At 44.1% G+C, this 23,255-nt stretch overlaps 1 protein-coding gene across 2 annotated transcripts in view; it reads left to right on the top strand.

Moving 5' to 3' along the window:
* Positions 1–23,255, top strand: part of LOC102450820 (charged multivesicular body protein 3) — a 60,667-nt gene that overhangs the window by 24,717 nt on the left and 12,695 nt on the right. Inside the window, exons 1-2 of one of the 2 annotated variants that reach the window (XM_006111619.5) lie at positions 4,465–4,619; positions 21,024–21,084. In XM_006111619.5, the coding sequence (XP_006111681.1) occupies positions 4,575–4,619; positions 21,024–21,084 (106 nt within the window). In that variant the 5' untranslated portion in view covers positions 4,465–4,574. Of the gene's footprint in view, positions 1–4,464; positions 4,620–21,023; positions 21,085–23,255 lie in introns of those variants that run through there. The other variant, XM_014574586.4, reaches the window with a different exon arrangement.

Raw genomic sequence — 23,255 nt, forward strand, 5'->3', positions numbered from 1 at the left:
AGTTCATCATTCAGTACCACATTCTAAGTATGTGCTTAATTTTTAAGAATGTATTTTAAGTGCAATTGACTTCAGAAGAATTCTGAAAAGTGAACTGGAAAGGGATGATTTCTTGAATCAGGGCTTTACCATCTGAAAAAAGGGACTCTGGGAATACATTAGTGAAACAGCTGCTTGTTTGTGCTCTTCCCTACAGCAGAAGAATAGGCAATATGAAGCTTTCTAGCTAAGTAATATTTTACTTTTTTCAACCAATTTTACCAAAACGATGATCTGGGATGCACTGCCATCAAGGAAACAGATGACTACTCTTGGAGGCTCATGGATCCTAAAATCAGAATACATAAATAATGAATAGAATTATACTGCTCCATAAATAAGAATTTCATGCACAAAAGACTGTGCATTTAATTTTACCTAAATGTTTTGAAACACCACATAGCTGGAATTCAGCTGAACAGAAATTGCTTGCACAATATGTTACTTAAATGCCAGCATCAAACTTAGGTGCTATACAAGATGCATAGAGATGATTCTTGCACTGAAAAGCTGTAATTTAAAAAAATAGGCAGTTGTACAATCTTGTGATGTGAAGAGTGCATCTTATGGCAGCTTTTTGGCTATGACACACCTTTCTGTTAATGAACAAACATGCCACCTAATGCTTTAACCTGTATTATGAGTACATAATTATGGCCACATTGGGTCAGACCAATGGTCTTGTTTAGCCTTGTGTCCTATCTCTGACTGTGGCCAGTGCCAGATGTTTCAGAGGGAATGAACAGAATAGGGCAATTTAGAGTGAGCCATCCCCTGTAATGCAGTCTTGGCTTCTGGCTGGAGCATGGGGTTACTTGATCATGTTGGTAAATAGCCATTGGGGAACCTGGCCTCTGTTAACTTATTTAATTCTTTTTTTAACCCAGTTTTACTTTTGGTCTTTAAATGCCCCCTCACAAAGAGTTCCACAGATTAATTGTGTTGTATGAAGAAGTATTTCCTTTTATTTGTTTTAGATGTGCTGCCTATTAATTTCTTAGGGTGACCCCTGGTTCTTATTTCATAAAGAGTAAATAACCCTCAATACTTACTCTGCATCATTCATGATTTTATCATATCTCCTCTTAGTAATCTTTCATAAAATAAACAGTCTTATGTAACATTACTAGCAGAGTATACCTCTGGGTTAAGTGTATCCTGTGGATTACAGAAAGTTGTCATAATGTGAAAACAGGCGAGATTTGGTTTTTTTTTAAGGCAGTACAGTTCTTGATTTGTAAGCAGTAGTGAGTAAATGCCCATTTCAGCAGAAGATTGTTATAATACTCTCTGTTGCTGTATCAGTCTATTTCTACTTCAGAAATAAACCAGTTGTTTTGATTGGATAGTCAGACGGAAGCCTATAGAGGACACAGACATGGTAGCTGGATTAGGGTGACTGAGAGAGCCTTGTAGATCAACCAGTAGATCATGAACAGTATGGGTGGTAATGATTGAAATCTTTGGCATCTGATGACTGATAGTATATGTGAAATCAATTGCTTAGCACCTGTGTCTGTTTCAGAAACCACAACATTTGGTATCCCCATTGGCAGTTTCAACTGAGAAGCAATGGCAATTGGATACATTATTAAACTTTTTACAGTAGCACCCAAAGGCTGCAGTCAGGATTGAATTTATTATTCTGCATGCTATATACAAGCATAGACAATTCCTACCACAGTGTTTACAATCTAAAAGAACAGACAAAAGGCTGTGCATATGATACAAAGAAGATTGGCACTATTTGGGTAAAGTCTTTTGTTGATCAGTTAGCTTTCATTAATATTTGTAAAGTGCCTTGAAATCTTGGGTGAAAAGTGTCTTAGAAGTGCAGTGACCTAGTCTAGTTTTGAATGAAGCTGGTCTTGGAGTTCAAGTGAAAATGCAAAATGACCAACTTTGTCAATAGGCTTAATGAAGTGCAAGAGAGTTCAAGAGAGAGAATGACCTTATGCTCTCCTAGCTCTGATGCACTGGAAGAAATAACGCTCAATAGAACTCTGACCTAGATTAGAAAATATCTGCTCATGCTGGGTGAGATTTGCCGGTGTAGCTGAGGGGAGAATTCAGTCTATTCTCTTTGAAGGAAAAAAAATCTGACTGCTCTATACACTACACTTGCTTTGCCTATGTTTCCTTCTAATGGTGGGTGCTTGGTCAGTCTGACTTGCTGGGGAATTCAGTGTAGCACAGTGCAGCCTGGAAAAATTCTGGTCAGGCAAGAGAGTGACACATCCTCCACCCAAGTGATGTGACAGCGCAGAAGTCCACAGCCAGGGACTGGAGAGCTTTGCAGGATCAGAGAGGAGGAATGCAGCTCCCCTGAACTGCAATAGTTGCTCATGGCATATGTAACATTTAAGAAGTGTGATTGCCTGCCTGAGGCCAGCTACCCGATCATCATAGTGGGACTTACCGTCCTTAGTCATATGGGAAGTTCTGTGTCAGGTCCACAGCTATGAGGCTGACACATTCTGGGGTGCAGCAGCCAGTTTAAAAAGGGATCGTGGTGGCTATGGTCAGCACAGCCAACCAGGCCATTAAAAGCCTGGACAGTAGTGCAGCAAGGCTAAATTAGGAATGTAAAATCCTGTTTAACTGGTTAACCAGTTAAATGTAATGTTAACTGACTAAAGAGGGGTGGTGGTCTATAGCCTCCCCTCCCCTGCTGCAGACAGGGGCTGCTCTGGCTGGAGCAGCCCCCTGTCCATGGTGGGCGGGGAGCTGATCCAGCCCCTACCAGTTAACCGGAATCCGTAAGCCTTACCCATTAAGGGTGAGGTTTATCAGTTAACCTGTTAACCATTCACATCTCTAGACTAAAACAGTCTCTCTACCTGCCCTGACTCTGCATGGCTCCTGGGCAGTGGCCAGATCTCTGGTGCTCCTAGGCATATGAGGGGCCAAGGAAGCGCTGCATGTTGTCTCTGCTCTGAGCACCTATTCTGCAGCTCCCACTGGCCTGGAACTGCAGCCACTGGGAGTTGTAGGTAGGGCTCTCCCTCAAGTGATGGCAGGCCCAGGGCAACCCACCCCACCCATGCCCTGCCTTGCCTCTTCTCATCCCTGCTCTGCCCCTGCCTCATTACACCTCTTCCCTGAAATCCTCTCCCCTGAGTTACACAACTTTTCTGTTACAGACTAACTTGGCTACCCCTCTGAAGCTTTTGAACAACCTTGGGGATTACCTTGGGGTCCCTGGTGTGGGGCACCAGCACAGGTCAGGCCCCCTGCACTCACTGTGGTGGGAGCCACAGGAAACAGGAGTAACTGCAGCCTGCTCCCCATCTCCCAGCTGAGTCGCTCTGCTTCACTAAGGTGGCAGAAAGCTGTGTCCCCCAGCCTGCTGCACTCTGTTCCCCTAAGCCCGCATCATTTGGGGGAGTGCAGCAGACTGGAGCCAGGGTGCTTTGTTTCCTGCTACCGAGGTGAAGTAGAGCGACCCAGCTGTGAAAGGACTGGAGGAGCAATGCAGGCTGCTGTATCACCACACCCTGAAGCTCTCCGTGCCAGTGAGTACAGAGGGGGCTGACCCCGCTGCAGCCCTATACCAGGTCCCCCAGATAATCCTCCCGGCCACCCTAGATCCTGTGCTCTGCAATCAATATAGAGGGCTGTTCTGTCCACAGGACAGATGGGGCAGCTGCCTCTCTGGTTGTAGGGACAGTGCCTGTGTGTGTGGGAAGCATGCAGAATCTCTCTGCAACCCTCCCCCCCCCCCTTTTACCTAGGAGCCACAGAGACCAGCCAGCCATTTCCCAGGAGCCACATTAGGTAAGTGCTGCCAGTACCCCACAACCTCTCCCACCAGCTCCAACCCTCCTGGTCCGACCCTGAGCCCCTCGGTCCCAGCCCGGAGCCCCTCCTACACCCCAAACTCCTCACCCCTGGTCCCACTGCACCTCCTCACATTAACCCTTTGCACCAACCCCCAGCCTCCTCTAATTCCATAAATCTCTCCCAGACCCTGCACCCCCACCCCCATGCTGGACCCCTCTGTCCCAGCCATGAGCTCCCCTTCCGCACCACAAACCTCTCCTGGCTGGTGAAAATAAAGGGGGCAGGGAGGGGCGGGGCCTTTGGAAAGGGAGCAAACGTGTTCAGTTTAGTGTCCTTAAAGTGGGCATCCCTGCCACCCACGTGTGGCCCCTGCTGTCCAGCCCCCACCCTCCTTCCATCAGGACGTTCTCACGACCGAGGCTGAGGTTAAGCGCCCTCTGGTGGCTCAAGGCAGGAACAAATCGGCTCTACCACCAGTCCAGAGACGGGGGCAACGCATGCGCAGTGCCATCTCAGAGACGCCTTGGAAGGGAAGGAAGGAAGACAGACGCATGCGCAAAGGCTGGCGCTTGTTTTCCTCTCTCTCCCCGAGGAAGTAACGTAGGGGCTTGCGCGCGCGCAGTAGCAGGACCACGAGTCTTACGTCACAAGGTAGGAGGAGGGAGGTAATTCGCGCCTGCGTCCCCGCCTACGTGTGGAGGAAGGGACGGGAAGCCGGAAGGGCCAGAAGTCGCTGTAGTGGTTAGTCCGCGATGGGTCTTTTTGGGAAAACGCCGGAGAAGCCGCCAAAGGAGATGGTAATAGCCGGGGAGGGGGCGCCAGGGGGAGGAGCGTTCCCAGCAACCCCCCCCCCGGCAGGGAAGGGGATAAGGACACTGAGGACGGGGATGCCGCTGAAGGGGGCTTGGCGGGCTGTGAGGGGGCGGCTGCCGTGCGGGGGGGGGGGAGAGGCTGAGAGGGGCGGGGCGCGCCTGGGGCTGTGTGTGGGGGGGTGTCGGGCTGTGAGGGGGCGGCTGCCGTGCGGGGGGGGGGAGAGGCTGAGAGGGGCGGGGCGGGCCTGGGGGCTGTGCGGGGGGGGTGTCGGGCTGTGAGGGGGCGGCTGCCGTGCGGGGGGGGGAGGCTGAGAGGGGCGGGGCGGGCCTGGGGGCTGTGCGGGGGGGGGTGTCGGTCTGTGAGGGGGCGGCTGCCGTGCGGGGGGGGGAGGCTGAGAGGGGCGGGGCGCGCCTGGGGGCTGTGCGGGGGGGGGGGTGTCGGGCTGTGAGGGGGCGGCTGCCGTGCGGGGGGGGGGGAGAGGCTGAGAGGGGCGGGGCGGGCCTGGGGGCTGTGCGGGGGGGGGTCCGGCTGTGAAGGGGCGGCTGCCGTGCGGGGAGGGGGCTGAGAGGGGCGGGGCGGGCCTGGGGGCTGTGTGTGGGGGGGTGTTGGGCTGTGAGGGGGCGACTGCCGTGCGGGGGGGGAGAGGCTGAGTGGGGCGGGGCGGGCCTGGGGGCTGTGGGGGGGGGGGGGTGTTGGGCTGTGAAGGGGCGGCTGCCGTGCTGGGGGGAGACGTTGAGGGAGGTGGGGCTGGAAGCTCTGCGGGGGGGGGGGGGCTGAGAGTGTGGAGTCAGGGTGTGAAGGGGCGGCCTCCATGGGTGGGAACTGCTACGTGGGTGGGGTGATAGTGAAGGGGGGGGGTTGAGGGAAGGCTGCCATGGGGCTGGGTTGGATACTGGGAAGGTGAGAGTCCCCAGCATCTCAGTGCTGCTGTGCAGGTGTCCAGGTACCTACCTGCTGAGGTGTCTGGGATGCAATTGGCCCTCTGGGATGGGTGGGTGTTCCAGTGGGGTCCTAGCCCTGTCTGATAGAGGTATTGGACTGTAAATAATTGCTTGTATGGAGATACCTCATATAGGACTGGACCTGGCATCTTCATTGACTCACTTCTTCTGAGATGGAGTTGGCTTGGAGCATATTGGGGACTTTCAGTTGATTCCTGGATAGAGATGGAGCATTAGGACATGTCAGTAAGGGAAAGTTATTTTGGAAAGGTGATGTGTGGCTGTGAAGCACTACAGCTCTTCTAAAATAACTTCCCCATTACAGCATAAGAGTAGTCAACTGGGGAGCTATCCTGCAACAGCTATTCTGGTCAATTTCCCTGGGTGATCATGCCTTTAGGCTTATGCTTCTGTCAGTTTGAGTTGTACTCTTCAAGAAGGAGAATTGCATGCTAATTTGTATCACCTCTGGCCTTGGAAGTTATTTCTCAAAGGGAGCTGGGAAACAGGTCTCAGAGTCTATTTCCTAGTGGTTGCTTTCCCTGGTGAATAGAAGAAAGTCATCAGCTTCTGAAAACACCAAACCTGAGTGTGTGTGGGGGGGGGGGGGGGGGAGAAATAAAGCTTCTGTGCCTTGTGGTGCAAAGATCTTGCAAGTGTGAATGGATACAGTACTTTTTGCCAGGCCTGCAAGCAGGCTGTATTAGGACCTGATTGTGCTGCTGGTAGCTTTCTTGCACAGATGTGGAGTGAAATAAGTAATTTCTGGAGGGGTTTGCTGTGGTTTTCACAATTCTTTGGGCAGCAATGCAATAGTCGAGAATTGGGTCATTTTTACTCTTACTGCTTGGAAAAATTAGGAGCAGTAGCAGCTGCATTAGAGGTACTCAAAGAAGAAAGCTGCTGTTCTCCCATCATCACCATCAAAAAAGAAAGAAAACAAACTTTGAATGAGAAATAGAGTAGCAGAGACATCTCCCTAGCCCTTTGCAACAGCCAGGAGGTTCTGGGAATGGGTAGAGTAGCAACAAAGGCTCTCCTGCTCAGAACTTCAGGATGTTGGGAGTCAGAATAGAGTAGGAGAAAGGGCTTTTCACCACTCTCTTCATAATAGCCAGGAGACTGGGTGAATGGTACAGTATTAGATTTCTTGACCCCACTTCCAAAAGACAGAAAGCTAAGAGAGCAGCAGAAAAGAGAAAGACAGAGGGAGTTCCTTCTGCCTTCCAGGAGGTGGTGAAAAACTTCAAAAGTATCAAATGCTTGCTTATGGGTAATACAAAACATATAGCTCCTGAGCTGTGTCTGGGAATGTCAGCCTGGTAAGAATTTCTATGCTCCCCCCCCCCCCACACACACTTTTTTCCCTTAGATGTTGGGTGTTGTTGAGAATTAAATTGGGCTTCTCACCAAGACACTAGCACTGGATCATCTTGTGTACTGTACCCTATCTAATTTTATATTTAAGAGATGTCTGGCAAAATTGTCAAGCCTTGTGCCAGTCCTTAAAAATACGTTCCACACATTACTTTGGCTTTATCTACATGCAGAAGATGAAGCAGTTTCATTTAACTCAGTTTTTAAACTGATTTAGTTGAACAGATGTAAAACATGTAGATACTTCTATGTTTTTTTGAGTGACTTATTTCAGTTCAGTGCATTTAACTTTTTACCAGTTAAATAGGCCACTCTTAAATCGAACTAACAATGCAAATTTGTCTTCAGTGGCTTAATTAGATCAGTTTTAAAATACTTGTTGTTAAACTGCCACACATGATTATATATGTATATAATCAGTTACTTTAGCCACAAGGAAAAGGGTGGTATTGTGCAACCATTTCAGAAAGGAAACTTGGGCACCCAAATTCAAAAAGCATTCTATGGACTCTGTTCAGCAATGCCATACTAACAGTAAGTGAACACAGGCCTGAATTAAGGCTACCTATATTGAGGTTGGTACCTTGTTGTTTTGTCTCCTATCTGGAGTTATTGGTACAGTGAGGTCCTGTCACGGATTCAACAGCATGGCATACTACACTCTCTACTTTCAGCTGCAGTGGTCTCATACCCCCATTTCTTTGAATGGGGAAATCAACAATGGAGTACCAAATATGAATCTCAGCAGTTGAATAGGCAGGCCTGCTGTGCCTCTTCCCTGTCACACCCATTGTATGACAAGAAATATAATCCATGCTTTACAGATGAGAAAGCAAGGCACACAGGAGATATGTGAGAGAGCTATCTCCAGCATCTTAGCCCATTATCTTAACAGTGGACAGTACAAGAAGTACACATTACCCAGTTCTGTACTAATGTGAACATTTCTACAAGGCCACTTAGTTGGTTCTGTATAGCAGCAAGAATGAGAGAAAAGGTTTTTCTACGCTTAGTTGCCAGTTACTGACAGTACATATGTACAAGTCTACACCATAAATGTTGGCTTGTTCCATGATAGCGTTATAATGAAGCTATATCCATGTTTGCTAATTACCTCAGTAATGTGAGGTTTAAAAAAAAATCTTACTAGGACACACCCAAGATGAGAGCCTTCTAAGCATCTTGCTATTAAGCTGAGGGGCACACACAGGCCCATGTCTCTCCATCAAACTGTGCCTCTACCCTACCCCTTTTTATCCCATGTTCTTAAGAACAACAGAACAGGTGTGCGGGGGGAAGGGGGCAGAGGAGATTTGCATTTCCATTCGTTATTTAGTAGAGCCTTCTGTTTGATGTTGCCTAGCTACACATATATGGTGGCAGACCAAAAAAACTAATTTACACAGTGCTTCAGTGTCTATAGCCAAATTAGGAAAGGTTCTGTTCTTTGTTTTTAAAGGAATTCACAATCTAAAGGCCAAATCACAATCTCTTTGATTTCAGTGGCAATGTCTGTTCACCACCTCTTAGTCTGGTCTTAAATTAAACATGACATAATTATGTAACAGACAGTGGGTGGAAAGGAAGGAGAAGTGTGTTAGAACAGTGAAAAAACATGGGATGGATTTCTTTTATAGTATATCTGATTAAGTTCTTCTTTGGATTTAAAAAAAAGTAAGAATTTGAGGGCTGTATTCTAAAGTGAATGCAGATGTGGGAACCAGTGGGTGAAAAATCAAAAAGGCATGGCTGAAAAACATAAAAGAGCAGAATATACATGACACACATTACTTCACATTTTCTTTATAGTTTTTTTGGTTTTGTTATTCAGTTATCAGTAATAGAGATGATAAAATGCAAGTAATTGTGTAACTGCTGAAAAAACTCAGCCGTTACACGGTTACGTGCAGCAACAGCCAGTTCCCCAGGAGCTGTTGCTTGCTAGAAATGGGCTTTTAAGCTGACTCCTGTCTGCTGGGCCCCACTCCCTGTTAACCATGTACACGATCACATCTCTAATCACTATCCTCCAAAACATTATCCATTTTATTCCAATTTTGACTCGTTTGTATAGGAGGCCTTCACTCTTTAGCATATCATGCTTTTTCAATGTCCAGGAAGACTTATAATAAAGTTCTTAGTCCTTATGGTGTTTTGTGTGTCTCTTTCTAGTCTTACTTTATGGTTGACTGCGATTTTCCCTTTTCTGAAACCATTTTGCACCTCAATTATATAATTTTTCTCCAAGTATACCACTAGTCTTCAATATATAATTTTTCCACATAGTTGCCAGATACTTTCACAAAAAATTCCGAACATGGCAGGAAAAAAAAATTAGTTGAGCAAAAAACCCGCAAAAAACAGGGAGCCAAAGTTGTTGAGCGACTTTAAATATCCCCACATTCCTTGTTCCCCCCACCCTCGCCAGATGTGGCCAGGGAAGAATGTCCCCGCTGGTCTTCTGTCTGAGCGAAACAGAAAATACTGGACATTTTACATGTCTGGTATTTTCTGTGTTTTTTAACCAGACGGGTCAGAAATAACGGACTGTCCAGGCAAAAACCAGACACTTGGCATCCCTATTTGCACTTGATATTTGCTACATGTGATGTGAGGGCAGTAAGTCTGTAACCTAAGTTCCCTGTAAGCTGTGTGACTGCACAATAAGGATGGCCTATCAGGCAGGCCAGGGCTTTATACAGCCAGTTAGTAAGTGACAAGGGAGCATTGTGAACAGGGGCAGCTAACAGGGAGTTTCATGAGGGAGTTTAGAGGGGGAATTGGAAGGGGGCTAGGTACACTTGACATTCTATAAAACTTTTAAACTGCACTAAAACCAAAACAACCTCATTTAAATAAAGACCCTATCAGTATTTTATCTGTAGGAGAGAATGTAGGCAGGAGCCCAGCAACAGAGTGGGGGCTAGCCTGTTTATTGCACCCAATGTAGCATGTATGATAACTTGCCCTGTAGATGGGTGGTGTATGTGTGCATTCGATGCAAGGAGCTCCTGGCCCTCAGAGGCTATTTATGAGCTTTGGAGGCCAGGATGGATGAATTGGAGGAGCTAAGGGAAGCAGAGAGGTATGTAGATGTGGCTTTTCAGGACACTAGAACTGTCCCACCTCCAGTCAAACAGCCCCTGTGCTGTAAAAGAGGATGAAAGGCTAAGGGATGGATTATGTTCAACTAGAGCACAGGGAAATGATCCCATAGTTGGGACCCTCCTTCCAGATGATGTTGTGGTATCCTCTTGCACTGAGGATACCCCTCTGAGGGAGGGAACTCCAGTCATTAGGAAAAGGCCAGTTTGGTAATGGGGAATTTGATCTTTAGAAACCTAGATAGGTGGGTTTGTGATGACCGGGAGTACTGTGTGGTGACTTGCCTGCCTGGTGCGAAGGTTGCAGATCTCTCAAGACATTTAGATAGACTTATGTGTAGTGCTGGGGAGAATCCAGTGGTGGTGGTGCATCTAGGTACCAGTGACGTAGGGAAGGATAGAAGAGAGGTTCTGGAGGCTAAATTTAGACTTCTAGGAAAGAGATTGAAATCCAGGACCTGTATGTAATGGTCTCTGAAATACTTCCAGCTCTACGCACAAGGCCAGGTAGGCAGGTAGAGCTTCAGAATCTCAATGCATAGATGAGACAATGGTGTAGAGAGGAGGGGTTTCGATTTATTAGGAACTGGTGAAACTTTTGGGATGGGGGATACAGGAAGGATGGGCTCCACCTAAAACCAATATAGAACCAGACTGCTGGAACTTAACATTAAAAAGGTTGTAGAGCGGTTTTTAAACTAAGGGCTGGGGGAAAGCTAGCAGGTGTGGAGGAGCACATGGATCAGACAGACATTTTTTAGGATGGGCTATCAGGAAGGCCAGGGCTTTATAAAGCCCGTTAGTAAGTGACAAGGGAGCTTTGTGAACACAGGCAGCTAACAGGGAGTTTCATGAAGGAGTTTAGAGGGGGAATTAGAAGGAGGCTATGTACACTTGACATTCTATTAATAGAGGCTCTATTAATAGAGATTCTCTGTGTTCTAGTCAGGAGGAGAGGATGACAGTATGGGTCAGATCAGATGACACACAATGAAATGAAAAAAAGTCTAACACATCAGGAAATGGCAGACAGATAAATAGTGACACATTTTTAAAGTGCTTATACACAAATGTTAGAAATCTAATAAGATGGGTGAACTAGAGTGCCTCATTTTAAAGGAGAATATTGATATATGCATCATGGAAACTTGGTGGAATAAGCCCAATCAATGGGACACAGTCACACCAGTGTACAAAATATATCAGGACAGAATAGGTCATGCTGGTGGGAGAGTGGCACTATACATGAAAGAAGAATCAAGTGAAGTAAAAATCTTAAATGAGCCAAATTGTTCCATAGAATCCCTATGGATAATTCCATGCTCTAATACTAAGAATCTAGCAATAGGGATATATTAACAACAACATGATCAGGACAGTGATAGTGACTATGAAATGCTAAGAGAGATTAGAGAAGCTATCAAAATAAAAAACTCAAGAGTAGTAGGGGCTTTCAACTATCACCATATGAACTGGGTACATATCACCTCAGGACAGATGCCGAGATAAAATTTCTTGATACCTTAAATGACTACTTCTTGGAGCAGTTGGTTCTGGAACCCACAAGGGGAGAGGCTATTCTTGATTTAGTCCTAAGTGAGCTCAGGATCTGGTTCAAGAGGTAAATATAACGGGACTACTTGGAAACAGTGACTATAATGTAATAAAATGTAATATCCCTGTGGTGGGAAAAACACCTCAGCAGCCCAACACTGTGACATTTAATTTTAGAAAGGGGAACAACACAAAAATGAGGAAGCTAGTTAAATAGAAAATAAAAAGTATAGTGGCAAAAGTAAAATCTCTGCAAGCTTCATGAAAACTTTTCAAAGACACCATAATAGAGGCCCAAGTTAAATGCATACCCCAAATTAAAAAAACACAGTAAGAGAACCAGAAAAATGCCACAGTGGCTTAACAACCACGTCAAAGAAGCAGTGAGCGATAAAGACATCTTTTAAAAAGTGGAAGTCAAATCCTAGTGAGGAAAGTAGAAAGGAGCATAACTTTGTCAAATTAAGTGTAAAAATAGAAGAAAATCTAAAAAGGAATTTAAAGAATAGCTAGCCAAAAACTCAAAAAGTATTAGTAAAATGTTTAAGTACATCAGAAGCAGGAAGCCTTCTAAACAACCAGTGGTGCCCTTGGATGATTGAGACACTAAAGGAGCACTCAGAGATGATAATGTTATTGTAGAGAAGCTAAATGAATTATTTGCTTCAGTCTTCACGGCTGAGGATATTGGGAAGATTCCCAGACCTGAGCCATTCTTTTTAGGTGACAAACATGAGGAATTGTCCCAGATTGAGGTATCATTAGAGGAGGTTTTGGAACAAATTGATAAACTTAACAGTAACAAGTCCCTGGGACCAGATGGCATTCACCCCAAGAGTTCTGAAAGAACTCAAATGTGAAATTGCAGAACTATTAACTATAGTATGTAACCTATCCTTTAAATCAGCTTCTGTACCTAATGACTTGAAGATAGTTAACATGTCACCAATATTTAAAAGGGCTCTATAGATGATCCTGGCAATTACAGACTGGTAAGTCTAACATCTATACTGGGCAAATTAGTGGAAATTATAGTAAAGAATAAAATTGTTACGTAGATTAACATAATTTGTTGGACAAAAGTCAACATGGGTTCTGTAAAGGGAAATCATGTTTTACTAATTTACTAGAGTTCTTTGAGGGAGTCAACAAACATGTGGACAAAGGGGATCCAGTGGATATAGTGTACTTAGATTTCCAGAAAACCTTAAACAAGGTCCCTCACCAAAGGCTCTTAAGTAAAGTAAGTTGTCATGGGATAAGGGGGGGGACCTTTCATAGATTGATAACTGGTTAAAAGACAGGAAACAAAGGGTAGGAATAAATGGTAAGTTTTCCAAGTGGAGAGAGAGAACTAGTGGGGTCCCCCAAAGGTCCATACTAGGACCAGTCCTATTCAACGTATTTATAAATGATCTAGAGAAAGGGGTAAACAGTGAGGTGGCAAAATTTGCAGATGATACTAAACTGCTCAAGATAGTTAAGACCAAAGCAGACTGTGAAGAGCTTCAAAATATCTCACCAAACTAAGTTATTGGGCAACAAAATGGCAAATGAAATTTAATGTTGATAAATGTAAAGTAATGCACATTGGAAAAAATAATCCCAACTATACCTACAATATGATGGGGACTAATTTAGCTACAACTACTCGAGAGAGATCTTGGAATCATTGTGGATAGTTCTCTGAAAACATCCAATCAGTGGGGAAAAAAGCAAATAGAATGTAGGAATCATTAAAAAAGGGATAGAGAATAAGACAGAAAATATCGTATTCCCTCTATATAAATCTATGGTACTCTCACATCTTGAATACTGCATAAAATGTGATCGCCTCATCTCAGAAAAGATATATTGGCATTTGAAAATGTTCAGAAAAGGGCAAAAAAAAATGATGAAGGAGTTGGAACGGGTCCCATATGAAGAGAGATTAGAAAGACTTGGACTTTTCATCTTAGAAAAGAGAATAAGGGGGGATATGATAGAGGTCTGTACAATTATGACTGTTGTGGAAAAAGTGAATAAGAAAATGTTATTTACTTATTCCCACAATAGAAGAACTAGGGGTCATCAAATGAAATTAATAGGCAGCAGGTTTAAAACAAACAAAAGGAAGTTTTTCTTCACTCAGCGCACGCACAGTCAACCTATGGAACTACTTACCAGAGGATGTTGTGAAGACTAGGACTTTAACAGAGCTGAAAAAAGAACTAGATAGATTCATGGAGGTCCATCAATGGCTATTAGCCAGGATGGGTAGGAATGGTGTCCCTAGTCTCTGTTTGTTTGGAAATGGATGACAGGGGAGGGATCATGGGAGGATTAACTGTTGTGTTCCCTCCCTCTAGGGCATCTGGTATTGGCCGCTGTTGGCAGACAGGATACTGGGCTAGATGGAGCTTTGTCTGAGTCAGTATAGCTGTTCTTATGATGTTAAGTAGTGGGTACATGACTAATCATGTACTCAGTACAATTTGTATCAAGTTCACGATTAGTTGATAAGGAGTCACTGTGTTTCTGCAGTTTAAATGTAGTAGGAGCCAGGCGCGCAGGCAGCCTGACTCCTACTACATTTAAACTGCAGAGCCACAGTGGGGTTAGGTCTGGGACCCAGCGTGAGCCAGGACTGAAGCATGCTGCCTTTTAAATGTAGTTGCAGTTATTCAGGAGGTGGTCAGGATTTACTACTGAGGTGTCCTCACAGATCTCTGGCTCTGTCGATGAGAACAAGAAGGCTGCTTGCATGTGTGCTCAGTGATGTGTTCCATGCCGACTTGTGCACTTAGTCTCCACAGCAGACCCCAAGAGAACTCCCAAAGACCACAAACCAGATAAGGATCGAAGGTGCCTAGCCAGGTTTATTGTAGAGCGAAGTACAGTAATAGTTGTCAGTAGACTCTACTGAACCCACTACACATATGGACCCCGTAACAATGGATTGACTCAATCAGTGGGAAATTTCCGCTGCACCCTAGGTCATACAAAGACTGTGTCCCCCAAGACACCACTTTATATACAGATACAAACAAATTACAGGTCACTGCTGATGTATCAGGTTGCCACCCTCTGGCATTGTCAGATTACCACCCTCTGATGCTTCTTAGTTACCACCCATCACCCTGCACCTTGTGGTTTGATTAGATCATCTCTATCCATCATGCTGTCATTTTAGACCCTTTCCTGAACCTGGGCTCATCTGTGAGGAGTGGGTACCAACGTCTTTTTTAATGAACTAGTGGTACCATGTGCTTTCCACTTATGACTGGTACCAGTTATGTTCTGCAGTCAATACCTAGCACCAATTACTATTCTACACCTGGACCTATTACCAGTTAGTGTTTTGCACTCAGCCATGTTCATGCCAAGTTCTGTGAGCAGGGGCCTGCCTCTTACTCACAGCTTAGCTCTGCTTTAATAGCCATGTTTTATCCATTGTTAGGTAGGCTGCAGGCCTCGGACCAGGTGTGTGCCACATGGGCTTATGTTTTAGGCCTTAATCTTACTACAGTAGTAAAAGCTGCCCAGCTTTTCATTTAAAAACAGAGCTGCAGCACCATTTCTTCCCCTGCCCATCCCCTGCTGCACTGCAGAGATGGTGCTAGGGAGAATTGGCTTTTAAGCTGGCTCCCCACAGCACCCGCTCCTGCTTACCCTCCTTGCTGTCTCTGATATCAAGGCAACAAGTGTGGGGAGGGGGGAATGCGAGTAGTAAACTTGACTACCTGATCAGTTTAGGCTTACTGGGTAGTCGACTAATTGACTATTCTTTTACTTCTCTACTGTGCAGCCCTTTAATGAGCCCCTTGAAGAGGCTTGGAGCTCAGCTGACCAGCAGGGGGAGGGGCATCTAGCTGAGCAGCAGCTTCAAACAGAGCTGCGTGCTTCAAATGGAGGGAATCTTAGAACAGGTAAGGAGGGAATGAGTGGCTAGGGGAAGAATTGTAGGGAAGTTTGGGGAGAGGAAAAGGAGGAGGGAGGGCGTAGTTGGTTGGGGAGGAGTCAGTGTGGAGGGGAGTTTAGGGAGTCCAATCAGTGCAAGGACAGAGAAACAAACCCAGCATTCTCCTCAAGCCTCCTGGGTTGGGAAGGGTGGGGTGGTGGGAAGCTGATTGCATGGGATAGGTGGGGGGAAAAGGGGAGAAGCTGGCACTGGGGTGAGGTGGAAGTGGGGACTTGGTGCTGTGTATTCTGGGGTAAGATAGGGAAGCGGTGGAGAGTTTGTGCTCTGTCCTGACTCCCAGCTAAACAAACTGGTGCCTGCAAGTTTGAGAAGCAGGATTTTATCCCAGCCCCAAACTGGGTTGGGGGGAGCAGATTGCACAGGGGTAGGTGAGGGAAATGGAGTGGAGAGGTGGGAGCTGGCATCTGTGCAGTGAGGTAGAGTTAGGGGAGAGTTGTTTGAGGTATCCTGACTCGCTGCAGTCCAGATTGCAGTCCTGTCTGTCTGGGTTGGAAGGGAAAGCAGGCTGCATGGTGTGTGTGGGTGTCAGGACATTTGGATGATTACATTTGAAACAAAGTTTACATAGGCGTTAGTGGCTTAAGATAAGAAAGAATAAAATTCTTTTAACAGAATTTTTTGGAGTGTTGCAGATATCTAAAACTCTGATCTTAATTATAGTTTTAAATCCTATGTTATTAATTAATACATGGTAAATTGTATTGCATTAAGGCCAGATCTTTGCTACATGGTAGAGTTCTGGCTCTTAGGAGTTAGAAGTAGTAAGTACTAGGTGTGATGCTAGTTGTTTTGTAAGGTGAAAACTTATTTGCAAGCTCTTTGAAACATGCATACGTCTACAAATCCTGAAGCCATGTGTTAATTTGTTCTGCAGCTTCTACTCTTTCAGTTGGTGACACACACTAGGTGAACGTTTAAAATCTGGAGATCATTTATCTGTTTTTACAGGTCTCTGTTTCACTTTTCTGGTAAATCGTGGATCCTAAACATTATACAGAAACAATTTAATAAGCTTTAGCGAATGTCTTTTACTCTGCTCTCCAGTGTCAGTAAATATTGTATTTGTATTTTCAAGGAGAGCATGACTATTTCTAGTTCACTCAGATTTGCTTAGCATCTTAAAACTGAGCTATGTGTGGATAATATGCATTTTGGTGTGTTTACTAACTGGAGCTGTTAGGATGATGATACATGTACTCCAATGGTAGTGTTAATTTTCTTTTTTTATTTGATTTCATACTAAATATCGTCAGCATTGCTCCTTGTTAACTTTCCCTTGTTTTAATATATTTTCTTCTACACCTATGGACTATTTTATATATATAAATATAAAATATATATAATGTGTGTGTGTATATGTTTTTTGTTTGTACTGGTGTGTATATGTTTTTTGTTTGTACTGGTGGTGCACATCTACACACTACCTCAATATTAGTGTTGCTCATAAAAAATTTCAATCTGTCCAAAAATTGCTAACAAATAAATACAACTATGATATCATTGGTATTACAGAAACCTGGTGGGATGGGACGCATGATTGGAATGTTGGTATGGAAGGGTACGGCTTGCTCAGGAAGCACAGACAGGGAAAAAAGGGAGGAGGGGTTGCCTTGTATATTAAAAATGTACACACTTGGACTGAAGTGGAGATGAACGTAGGAGATAGCTGTGTAGAGAGTCTCTGGGTTAAGCTAAAAGGGGTAAAAAATGAGGGCGATGTCATGCTAGGAGACTACTACAGGCCACCTAGCCAGGTGGAAGAGGTGGATGAGGCCTTTTTTAAACAATTAACAAAACTATCCAAAGCCCAAGATTTGGTGGTGATGGGGGACTTCAACTATCCAGACATATATTGGGAAACTAACACAGCGGGGCACAGGCTATCCAATAAGTTTCTGGACTGCATTGGAGACAACTTTCTGTTTCAGAAGGTTGAAAAAGCTACCAGAGGAGAAGCTGTTCTGGATTTGATTTTAACAAATAGGGAGGAACTAGTTGAGAACTTGAAAGTAGAAGACAGTATGGGGGACAGTGATCATGAAATAAGAGTTCATGATCTTAAGGAAAGGTAGAAGGGAGACCAGCACAATTGAGGTAATGGATTTCAGGAAGGCAGATTTTGATAAGCTCAGAGAACTTGTAGGTAAGGTCCCATGGGAAGCAAGATTGAGGGGAAAAACAACTGAGGAGAGTTGGAAGTATTTCAAAGGGACGTTGTTAAGGGCCCAAAAGCAAACAATTCCGCTGTGTAGGAAAGATAGAAAATATGGCAAAAGACCAGCTTGGCTTAACAAGGAGATCTTGAATGATCTCAAAATAAAAAAGGAGTCATATAAAAAATGGAAACTAGGACAAATAACAAAGGATGAATATAGGCAAGCAACACGGGAATGCAGGGGCAAGATTAGAAAGGCAAAGGCACAAAATGAGATCAAACTAGCTACAGGCATAAAGGGAAACAAGAAGACCTTTTATAAATACATTAAAAGCAAGAGGAAGACCAAGGACAGGGTAGGCCCACTGCTCAGTGAGGAGGGAGAAGCAGTAACAGGAAACTTGGAAATGGCGGAGATGCTCAATGACTTCTTTGTTTTGGTCTTCACCGAGAAGTCTGGAGGTGTGCCTAACGTAGTGAATACAAGCAGAGAGAGGGTAAGTTTAGAAGATAGGATACACAAAGAACAACTTAAAAATCACTTAGGAAAGTTAGATGTCAGCAAGTCACCAGGTCCTGATGAAATGCATCCCAGGATACTCAAGGAGCTGATAGAGGAGGTATCTGAGCCTTTAGCTATGATCTTTGAAAAATCATGGAAGGCAGGGGAGATTCCAGAAGACTGGAAAAGGGCAAATATTGTGCCCATTTATAAAAAGGGAAATAAGAACAACCCAGGAAACTACAGACCGGTCAGTTTAATGTCTGTCCCAGGGAAGATAATGGAGCAGGTAATTAAGGAAATCATATGCAAACACTTGGAAGGTAATAAAGTGATAGGGAATAGCCAGCATGGGTTTGTGAAGAACAAGTCATGCCAAACTAATCTGATAGCTTTCTTTGATAGGATAACGAGCCTTGTGGATAAGGGAGAAGCGGTGGATGTCATATACCTAGACTTTAGTAAGGCATTTGATACGGTCTCGCATGATATTCTTATTGATAAACTAGGCAAATATAACTTAGCTAGGGCCACGATAAGGTGGGTGCATAATTGGCTGGATAACCGTAGTCAGAGAGTTGTTGTTAACGGTGCTAAATCCTGCTGGAAAGAGATAACAAATGGAGTTCCGCAAGGGTCTGTTTTGGGACCCGTACTGTTCAATATCTTCATCAATGAGTACGCTTATTAAGTTTGCAGATGATACCAAACTGGGTGGGGTTGCAACTTCTTTGGAGGATAGGGACATAATTCAAAATGACCTTAGCAAGTTAGAGAAATGGTCAGAGGTAAACAGGATGAAGTTTAATAAAGAGAAATGCAAAGTGCTCCACTTAGGAAGGAACAATCAGTTCCATACATAAAAGATGGGAAGCGACTGTCTAGGAAGGAGCATAGTGGAAAGGGATCTAGGGGTCATAGTGGACCACAAGTTGAATATGAGTCAACAGTGTGATGCTGTTGCAAAAAAAGCAAATATGATTCTAGGTTGTATCAACAGGTGTGTTGTAAGCAAAACTCGGGAAGTCATTCTGCCGCTCTACTCTGCACTAGTTAGGCCTCAGCTGGAGTACTGTGTCCAGGTCTGGGCGCCACATTTCAAGAAAGATGTGGAGAAATTGGAAAGGGTAGAGAGAAGAGCGACAAGAATGATTAAAGGTCTAGAGAACATGACCTGTGAAGCCAGGCTTCATGAACTGGGCTTGTTTAGTTTGGAAAAAAAGAAGATTAAGGGGGGACATGATAGCGGTTTTCAAATATCTAAAAGGGTGTCACAAGGAGGAAGGAGAAAATTTGTTCCTCTTGGTTTCTGAGGACAGGACAAGGAGTAATGGGCTTAAAGTGCAGCAAGGGAGGTTTAGATTGGACATTAGGAAAAAATTCCTAACTGTCAGGGTGGTCAAATATTGGAATAAATTGCCAAGGGAGGTGGTGGAATCTCCCTTTCTGGAGAGATTTAAGAACAGGTTAGATAGACATCTGTCAGGGATGGCATAGACGGAGCTTGGTCCTGCCTTGAGGGCGGGGGGCTGGACTCGATGACCTCTCGAGGTCCCTTCCAGTCCTATGATTCTATGAAAAGAAAATTCAACCTCCCCAATGATAGAAAATGCTAGAGAGAAGTATCAGGTCTGTATGTACCTGATCTGGTTACCAGATTGGCATAATCAATGCTTGTTTCAATTTTACTGACAGCAGTCCTTTTCCCACCTGTTCTATTGTATAACAACAATAGAATCTTTAGACTTCTTTCTAACAAGTGCTAGAGGATTTCATTACTTACTTGCTCTTTACCAGGAACAGGGTGGTGGTGTTTTTTGTTGTTGCAATAGTAAAACCCTTGTAATTTGGTTTAATATGTAATCCATAATCAGTATGTTCTCTCTAGCCAGCCTTTCGTTTTCCTCAATAAATCTGTCCTCCACTCTCACAAAAATCATTGCTTTGATTAATTTTACTACAGACCTTTTGGAATTCTTTTGCTAAAATGTTTGCCTTTCTTAAATTGGAGACCTCAATTTCATTTGTTTACTATAACATCACATACTTACTTCAACTTCCATTCATTCTTTGAATTTATTTATATATTTCTGAAAGCTTTGCATCTTTGTTCAGTTTGCTCCTGTTTTATCTGAATGGCCTGGGGAACATCTGAAACTTTCAGCTAACTGGACAGTTGGAGAAATGGAGATGCTACTCTGAGGTAGGTCCTAGGTATGGGTTGGGAGGCCATAAAGGTCCAGATGGAGCAGGGCACATTAAAGAGTCACTCAGAAACATTGCTTTATCCAATTGTCTGCTGTAGATACTGTTCTGGATTCTGAGTCGATGAATGGTGGCATTCTTCCTGTCAGCTGCCTGCTTCGGGCTGTGGTTGGATATGGCCCTCAGTGGTGTTTTCAGTATCAGTGTGACCCCTAACTCCTGAGTACTGGGAGGTGCTGTTTCCTGAATTGTGGGGTCAGAGAGCTGGCTAGAGATGCCATTATGGGTACAACTAGTGGCCCTGAGTGTCACTTTGAACTAGACACAGTGTTGAAGCCATGGAACCATAATTTGAGTGAATACATTGTTGCACTGGTGTAGCCTGAAGTAGAAGCATTGCTGCAAACTAGGTCTCTTGAGCCTGCAGTTTCCAGGGAGGTGGATGCTGTTGGCAGGGGGGATGCATTGTGGACTCAGGTAAGTAGGATTTTTTGGAGGAAGGGAATTCGGACAACTGGGAGTGTACTGAATACAGGTCAGTTTTAGGTATTTTTTTTATGCTTTCTCTTTTTCATGTCTTTATTTTTAGGTCAATGAATGGTCACTGAAGATAAGGAAAGAAATGAGAGTACTTGATAGACAGATCAGAGGTTTGTGGGGGTTTTCACACTTTCTCTGACTTCCTCTCTGTATTTGTGCTGGTTTATATCAAAATATAAAAGGGAAAAAAAGTAACTTCTTAATGGGGAATTGCAGAAAGTCTGTGGAGAACCAACTATAATAAATGTGAAATCTCAAGAACTTCAGTGGGAAGCTCATGTAGGATGGTGGAAGATGGATCAACTGAGTGTCTGTGGAATTAATGTCTTCAGGGGAATGACTTTCTGGCTGAAAAGGAGAAGATGGAGGGATAGTATTGAGCAAGACTTAAGAGCTTTTATTATGAATTTCCATCAATGGGGAGGAGGGGCACATGCCCTTTACCAAAAGATGTGGTTCTGGAGCCACAGAATAAATTTCCTCCACATTTTAGAGGTACAGAACTATGACTGCATGAAAAGAACAGAATAGTCCTAGGGATTTATCTCTTTTGTAAGCATGAAACTCTCATAGAAATCTTGGAGTAAAATTTTCAAAAGTAGCCACGTCCCATATGCTTTCAGTGTGAATTAATCTCCGAAATTCCATGTTCTAAAATGACTAGACATTTCAAGTCTTAATAAATGTCCCTTAAGTCAAGTTAACCAGATACTTGAGCCATGTAAATTACAATTTAGTTGCAAGAACTGGTGATGTGTGCTGAATTGCAGGGCATATGCAAAAAAGTATAACTTACTTGTCAGATGGGGAAAAGGAGACACAGTGTATTTGGGAAAGTGACAAACAGCAGAACTTGATATGAGAGAAAAGGGTAGCCGAGTTAGTCTGTACAGGATAAACTTAAAAAACAACAAATAGTCTGGTAGCACTTTAAGGACTAACAAAACAGGTAGATGGTATCATGAGCTTTCATGGGCACACCATCCCTAACAATTACTAATCTAAAGTCATGCTGGTGTCTGTGGCAGAGCAGAAAGTAGAATCCACCTCTGGACTACAAGATAAGCTTGCCTTCCTTGGGAGATAATCACACAGTTGGGTTCTCTGCCCTTAAAGTAGTCAGTTTACCTTACAAGAGGCTTTGGGCTTTCTAAATGTTCAGGGTAGGAAGGTTTTGTGCACAATGCCTAGATCTTAGCACTTTCTTCTGTCTGAACTGTTTTTTCAGTTAGGGTATTTGTTGTATTTGCATGCTGTTTGGAACAGGGACTTTCTGATTTTTCCCATGTCCAGTAAAAGTGCATAGGAGGAATGTTAGTGGCTAACTGGTAGGCCTCACCCTTTCAATACATTAGGACAAATAACAGATGAGGGTTACTAGCTATAGTTAACTAGTGGGGGCTGGAGCAGCCCCTCCCTCGCCCACCACAGGCAGAGGGCTGCTTCAGCCCCATAGGGTCCGCCATGGGCAGAGGGCAATCCAGCCTGGCTGGAGCAGCCCCCGCCCAACCACGGTGGCTCCCCTACCCATGCTGTTCAGTCGATTAACCAATTAATGAATTAAACAGTATTTTACATCCCTAGTATAGTTGGTTGTGCCGTAGAAAAGGTTTCTGCATCATGTAAGCATATGGTGTTTCTTGTGGGTAGTAAGAGGAAAACACCACTAACCCAGACTCTGACAGAGGAAAATAGTCTTTTGGAGTGGAAGGCTCTCTTTGTCCCAGCGGATTGGCTGATAGAGATTTCTGAGGTTATCTGTGGTTGAATGACACTTACACTGGATGAGTCATTTTCCCAAAGATTCATTAACTCCCACATATGAATTTGCATTGATGTCTTCAATTCATATTGGACCTACATATGCCAGAATGCTATTTTGATGGATTTAGTTTTATAGCCTGCCAAATTCTTAATCATTCTGATATAAAATTTCTGCCTGTGTAAATCAGTGAGCTTTTGGAAATAATAAAAATCACTGAAAACAGTCCCAGTTCCTATTCACACGCATTCTGATGATGTCAAATTTACATATGAATTCCAGCTCAGCCGTTTCACATTGCTGTTTTTAAAGTGTTTTTGCTTGAGGATAGCATCTTTCAAGTCTGGAACTGTGTCCAGAGTGGTTAAAATGTTCTCTCTGTTTTTTGTGTGTTACCATTCTTGATATAGGATTTCTGTCCATTTTATTTTGTTGCATAGTAGGGATGTTAGCTATCGGGTAATTGAATAGCTGTGAACCACATGAAATCTTCGCAGCAACCTCCCCCTTACCCCTGCT

Source organism: Pelodiscus sinensis, chromosome 4, assembly GCF_052426305.1.
Source record: "Pelodiscus sinensis isolate ZL-2025 chromosome 4, ASM5242630v1, whole genome shotgun sequence".
Lineage (NCBI taxonomy): Eukaryota > Metazoa > Chordata > Testudines > Trionychidae > Pelodiscus > Pelodiscus sinensis.